The sequence below is a fragment of the Dermacentor andersoni genome, chromosome 11 (genome assembly GCF_023375885.2).
Source record: "Dermacentor andersoni chromosome 11, qqDerAnde1_hic_scaffold, whole genome shotgun sequence".
In the NCBI taxonomy this organism is placed as follows: domain Eukaryota; kingdom Metazoa; phylum Arthropoda; class Arachnida; order Ixodida; family Ixodidae; genus Dermacentor; species Dermacentor andersoni.
The window spans coordinates 110,148,316-110,155,532 of NC_092824.1; the positions used below are offsets into that span (position 1 = coordinate 110,148,316).

At 49.5% G+C, this 7,217-nt stretch overlaps 1 protein-coding gene across 1 annotated transcript; it reads right to left on the minus strand.

Moving 5' to 3' along the window:
• Positions 1 to 512: 512 nt before the first annotated feature.
• Positions 513 to 2,017, minus strand: LOC126539467 (uncharacterized). Its single transcript, XM_050186316.3, has one exon. The coding sequence runs from the start codon at positions 1,356 to 1,358 to the stop codon at positions 609 to 611; it is 750 nt and encodes a 249-aa protein (XP_050042273.1). The 5' UTR covers positions 1,359 to 2,017; the 3' UTR covers positions 513 to 608.
• Between the last annotated feature and the right edge of the window lie 5,200 nt (positions 2,018 to 7,217).

Genomic DNA, 7,217 nt, shown 5'->3' on the forward strand with positions numbered 1-7,217 from the left:
TTCTGCACGGCGCGAACGAGCGTTAGTCTCGAACAAGTAGCACCGCTGTGCTGTCCTCGAAAACGTCGTGCTCGGCGGCAGAGAGAGCCACTGTTGAGGGTTGCGATTCGTTAAGGTCGATTTACGCTTGAGCCGCACGACCACACGCGTGCGTCAGACGGACAGGGCGGCGTGTGACTCGAGTGTAAACCGGCCCTTAGTGTCTGCAGTCGAACACCGAGCAATACTGACTCCACTAAACGACGTTAGAGCAGGACTTCTTGTTCGCCTTCGTGGGGCAGGTTCGTCTTGGTAGCAATGATAACGTCACGTCTACCAAGACGAAATGACGTTACCTTGGCGTATAGCCAGGCGTACTGTACAAGGCTGTGTGGCGTTACTATCGAACAGCAGTGTGTACTGTACCGGGCTACGAAGGAAAAAAAATAGGCTGATTGTCGAGCCCACGCTTTCTGTCACACGACGTGTTCGAACGAGTAGAAAGGCGTGGACAAAGTACAGCAGGAAGCAAGTGCAAGCAAAAGAGGCCCTTTCTTTTTATGTCAACACACACACACACAACACACACACTGTTCCTACACCGTGGCGGGGTTAGTGGTTCTGGACCCCTACATCTGGCCGTAGTCGTGTGGCTGGTAGAGCGCCGCCGTCGGGTCTGCAACGGGCATCGGAGCCGCCGCCATGTTCGCCGGCATCCCGTAGTACTCGCCGTAGTAGGGAGCGTACCCCGGCGCAGGCGCCGCGTAGTACGTGGCCCCGTACGGTGCCTCCCAGCCCGTGGGTGCCGGCAGGGCCGGCGCGTAGGCTGCGGTCGCGGCGTACGGATTGGAGACGGCTGCGGCAGCGGCGTAGTCGTAGCCGTAGCCGGCGACACCCGGTGTCGCACCGAGAGCGAAACCAGTGGGCATCGGCGGCGCCGACTCCGGGGGACTGGACGCCGCACCGACGGTGGGCGTCGGAGCGCGGCGCATCATCTTGCGTTCGAGGCCGGCCTGCTGGTACGAGCCCGCCGCGGCCCCTGCTCCACCACCTCGGCGCGACCGCGGCCTGAAGGGTCCGACCCCGCTGGCTCCAGCGCCGCGCGTCGTCCTCGCCTTGTCTCGAGCCCTCTCGACCCGCAGCAGCGCACCGTTGACGATGGCACCGTTCATCTCGCGCACCGCCTCGTCGACGCACGACATGTCCTCGAACTCGACGAACGCGAAGCCCGGCGGGTTCTGCGCCATCCAAACTTCCTTGAGGCGTCCGTACTTGCCGAACTCGCGCTCCAGGTCTTCGCGCGCCATGGCGCTGTCGAGGCCGCCCACGAAGATGCGTCCCGATAGGACGTAGCCGCCGGTCGTGGTCGAGCTGCTCATGGTTACGATGGACGCTCCTTTATGCTGATGGCCTGCGCCACGGTGCTCAAAGCCGTGCCGCTGCTGCTGCTTCGGTCAGGGTTCCTCCTGCGCGCACTCACCGCAGGCCTCGGCTGGTTGTTTCGAACGTTTCTCTTCGACAACCCCTGGCGGCAGCTGCACCCGTCTCCGCGCCTGCTTCGTCGTCGTCGTTGCGGTAGCAGCGGCTGCCACGTGCATGCCAGCGGGCAATGAACGCCGCTTGACGTTGTCTTTCTCGCTTTTGCCTGCCCCGACACACGTGCGTTGTGTGATGCATCTCCTGCCCAGGGCGGGCTGTGTGCAGCGTTCATGTACTTGGAGACGCCAGTTGATCTGGCGGGGAGACAAGAGGCTAATCTGTGCAATGCGTTACATGGCACAACGTTACTGTTAACGAACCAGACGGGCACGGCCTGTGGACGCTGTGCTTCATTCAAGTTTTATCGTTGACCTCCGCGGTGTTACCCCTGCGCGTCCCTGCCCACTGCCGGAGTGCACTCTCTGCGCGTTGCCCCCATTACGGGCTTCGCAAAAAGAGTGTTCGCCACTCTTGCGACCGCCGCTCTCCGGCAGCGCTGCCCATCAACCCTTATTAAGGCCCCTAGATATATAAAGAAAAACTTCTGTCTAGATACCTTAACACCTGCCCTGCCACTCGCTGTCATCGCGCAGAGGCGCATGCAACGGGTTGCACGTGAGTTATTATTCATAATTTTGCTGACTGAGGTTCTAAATGCGAAGCATTTGTTGCCGAACATTTACCGCTTTGACAGTATCTATCTAGCCACCTACGTCTTGGTGCTCTCATGGTCGTTTCGTTAACTTGGTATGTATCAAAATTGGCATAGTATGACAGGAGTGTATGACGTACTTAAATCGTCGATAATGACATGAATATCATGACATGTGTGTCATGTAGGTCATGAAATGGCCGCCTATGTCTTGGTACTCTCATTGTCATTTCGTTAACTTGGTATGTACCGAAATTGGCACAGTATGACAGGAGTGTATCACGAACATAAATGATGGGTCGTGACATGCATGTCTGGATTCTTATGAACGTCGTGATATGCGTGTCATGTAGCTTATGAAACAGTCGCCCATGTCTTCGTGCTTTCATGGTCGTTTAGTTAACTTCGTAGGCTCCCTTCGCATACCACCGGTTCCCACAAGACGTGGTATCCGCCGGCTTTTTTGTCTTTTATCATTTTTAGGACGGCGAGTATCGAAGACGCCGCGCAGTGTTCTGCAAATGAAATGTACCTTGCAGAGTTCGCAAGTAAGAACTCTTTAATTATGTAGACACATGTTGCAACAGAACTGCTTGTTGGCCTAGTTGGTGCTTGCTAAAAGACATGTTTTTTGCCGCAAGTTAAAACACACACAAAAGGAAGGCACACAAAGACAACACGGGCGGCACTTCCGACTGGTTTAATTTGGGCTGTGACCCATAACTATATACACATACACGCATGCGCAGGCTGTTCACAAATCTACGTTACCCAGCGGTCAAACAATCTTGTTTCCGATTTGTAGAGCACGATAGATGTATCGCTAATGCAATTTGTACCTTTCTTTTTTATATAGTAAGCTTCCATTAACTCACGTGGTGTTTGATTTCTACTTCTGCCAAGAATCCTAATCTATACACAATAATACACAAAATACGCAAATAAATACACAAAAAATATAAAAAGAGACTACTAGGTGCGTGTTGAACAAGGTTCTCTGGCGTGATGCGACTAAACTATTGCGCAAGTAAAGAAAGAAGATTCACAATCATCAGTTTGTGTAAAATAAGGTGTTAGCGAGTGGGTCCTGTGATGTCGTGTATACTTTGAAAGTGGATGGGTTAAATATACCGAGGCGTCGAGCGCCAACTTGTGGTTAAGAATCAGGTAAGTTTATAGTAAAATAAACCTTACTGCTTTCCGTTGGATGCGTTCTAGTTTGCTAACGTTACATATGGAAAACTACGGCTTTTAATTCTTCCATGCGATAACCTTTGAATAATTACTATGTTCCAACTGCGCGCCTCACGTACAAGAACAATATAAAATTACAAATTTTGTCAATCTTGCCAATATAAATTTGCAATGCAGAAAATATGCCGTACAGCCTTAAATATTTTCTTGATGTCTTATACAAGTACGATGCAGATTTGTCGTTCTTCTAAGCTTCAACGCTTGCGTGGTTGACCAAGGGTGTACTTCTACCTAGTGCCTACGGCCGGGTTGATGATGATGATTTCTTGGCCTCGCCATTGAAACGGGGCGCTGTCAAATAGTCACCTAGCCTGCTTGAGTTAATCAGATGTGCTACACATGCATTTCATTGTTACCTTTTTGCATACATCTCCTTAATCATCTTTGCCTACTTGACTATGTACCTTATACCGCAACCTATTCCTGTAACGATCCGATCGTACCACTTTCTTCCCGGCTTTTTCTCCCCCAATACTCTAAACGTCTCATAATTATCTCGACTGCTCACCGGTTGATGCTTCCATGCAATTTAAATCCAAGCGATTCTGGAAGGTGTACGTTACCTACGGGTGCCACTGTGTGAATCGTTTCGCGTTCTGTTATGGGATGTGCTGAGTGGTCTCCGGATTTTTTGCTGCAGCATACACATGCGTCATCCAGTTTCGAATATTTGCTCCGGTGTGTTCTTTTCTTTAGGCAACCAGCTCGAGCCTCAAATAGCAAGGCACTTCGCTGTGTGTTATTGCACAGATTTTCCCTTCCGATTTCTTTCTTCCCATCCTTGTAAATCTTCCGTGATCTTTTCTGTTTCCATTCCTTGCATCCGATTCACTGCCGCTTTCTCTCACTTCCTTTTTTGATGACTCCTGGTTGTCTCGTTACGCTTTCAATTACCCCGTACTTGGTTGCCAACTTTCTTGACCTCTTCCTCCATTCTGTGTCCACGCTTGTCGACCGTCCCACGCCGTCGTCATCGGGCTGCCGTCATTGTGTCAATGCCATCACTTAAAAATTATCATTCCACACTCGTCAAGACATTGTCATCATACCACCTTCGCACACCGGTGCAGTGGGGCCTTAGCAAATCCACTACACCGGGCACAGTCAGGTAGCCCAGACGGGGAAGCTTCTTTGTAAAGGACAACAAGCAGCTCATGAGACGGCTCGTCGGACGCATCACCGGTCAGTACGGGCGTGTGTCTGTTCAACAACAGAAAAAATAACGTTCCGAGACGTTACGTGGACAAAACCACAATATGACGATGGGGAAACCGTAGCGGGGAGTTTGATCCCCTGAGGTCCGTTAACGTGCATCCAAACACAGCCGTCTCGGCATTAATCGAACCCGCAACCTCGAGCTGGGCAGCGCAACGCAGTAGCCACTAAGCTATCCTGCAGCACGTTTGCTGGACACGAGAAAATGTACTTGACGGGGTGGGTCATGCGTATAGTTGCCCCCCACCTTCTCCTGATTACGCCTATGTCTCATCGTAGCAGAGACTTATGGTTCTTAGAAGGGTAATCTACTAACTGCTCAACCAATCTTTCTGTTTACGTCTCGCTTAAAAGTAGAGCTGAATAGCAACATTACATCAGTTTAGATAACTGAAGTATTATGTATTCAAGACTGTTCTTTCTATCTACACATTCATCCTGGTAGCTTTGTAAATATGGCCTTCTGGTTCGAGGTAGCTAGTTCGAGGGAGGTGGTTCGAGGCGTGAGGTAGCCGTCTCAAGTTTCGGCCACAGTGGACGAAAATAATCCCCGCTATGGCGTTTCTCGTGGGCCGTGTGTTGCTCTGAGACGTAAACCCTGTCATTGGATTTGATTTTCGTTTGTTTATGTGGCGGGAAAGCGTTGTCGAAGGCAGCGAAGAAAAGGCGAAACTTTCACTCTTTTAATTTCGCGCCCACACTACAGCGTGATGACGTCATGAATTTCATAGTATTTCTCGCTCATTTCGCAGGCTGGTGCGGAATCATGAAGGCGGCGCCATGAGTCAATTGTTCCATGCTCTTTTTCTGGATGATGAAGTATCCGCCAATTTCGTCTTGCCAGTTGGAGAAGTGTTATTTTACTGATGGAGTTTAACGTGTTCCTCTTCTTTACGAGGGTTGTAATGTGGGCTTGTGGGTAACGCATCCCCTTCTTTAGTTGTTCAGTGCGTTTAAAGGAACATAACTGATATTCCTTTCTTTTTCAGAATTGATATGCCCATGAAGAACTTGGCGGAATTCTCCAACGTATTCAACTATCCAGCAAAGTCGACGATGATACTCTAGAGAAACGTACACGTTATGGTGAAGTGTACTCCGGGGCTTAAAAAAGAACTCGCTAAATAAACTCGCTTTAACTGCCCGACTAATGCCTCAACCAGTCTCGTCCACAATTCTGAAAGAACTGTCGCAGTGTATCACCTGCAAGTGCTTGCTTGTCAACGTGTGCCGCAAAGCTCAAATATAGACACCATGCAATTTACAAGAGACTTCTCGCACCACCTGCATATCCAAATTGGTGACAACGTATTGCGTGAGTACGTAGTGTAACCAGACAGGCGCTGAGTTACATGCTGGAAGGATATAAGGCGTGCACGGGAGGGCCAAGCGTTGCGGTTCACTGAACGTGAGAACTGTAGTTATTGCATAAGTATGCTTTGACTTGTGCCTTCACATGGCGTTGATATCGCAAATTCACAATTTTCAAAGAAATATTGGTGATAACTGCAATAATTCGTAATGATTATGCACGCGCGCAGGGGACATATTTCCTTCGTGTGTTTAGAATCCAAAAAGTTGCGTGTAAATGGAGAATAAATCATAACAAGTAAGAATGTCTTAACTCTCAAGCACCAAGATTACACAAGTCCATGTATTAGCTAACATCACCACCCACCGTGGTTGCTCAGTGGCTATGGTGTTGGATCTGAGCACGAGGTCGCGAGATCGAATCCCGGCCACGGTGGCCGCATTTCGATGGGGGCGAATTGAGAAAACCCCCGTCTACTTACATTTTAGGTGCCTCATAATCAGAAAATGGTCATCATCATCATCATCATCAGCCTAGTTACGCCCACTGCAGGGCAAAGGCCTCTCCCATACTTCTCCAACTGCCCCGGTCATGTACTAATTGTGGCCATGTTGTCCCTGCAAACGTCTTAATGTCATCTGCCCACCTAACTTTCTGCCGCCCCCTGCTACGCTTCCCTTCTCTTGGAATCCAGTCCGTAGCTCTTAGTGACCATCGGTTATCTTCCCTCCTCATTACATGTCCGGCCCATGCCCATTTCTTTTTCTTGATTTCAACTAAGATGTCGTTTACCCGCGTTTGTTGCCTCACCCAATCTGCTCTTTTCTTATCCCTTAACGTTACACCTATCATTCTTCTTTCCATAGCTCGTTGCGTCGTTCTCAATTTCAGCAGAACCCTTTTCGTAAGCCTCCAGGTTTCTGCCCCATATGTGAGTACTGGTAACACACAGCTGTTGTACACTTTCCTTTTGAGGGATAGTGGCAACCTACTGTTCATGATTTGAGAATGCCTGCCAAACGCACCCCAACCCATTCTTATTCTTCTGGTTATTTCAGTCTCATGATCCGGATCCGTGGTCACTACCTGCCCTAAGTAGACGTATTCCCTTACCACTTCCAGTGTTTCGCTACCTATCGTAAACTGCTGTTCTCTTCCGAGACTGTTAAACAGTACTTTAGTTTTCTGCAGATTAATTTTCAGACCCACCCTTCTGCTTTGTCTCTCCAGGTCAGTGAGCATGCATTGCAATTGGTCTCCTGAGTTACTAAGCAAGGCAATATCATCAGCGAATCGCAAGTTGCTAAGGTATTCTCCATCAACTTT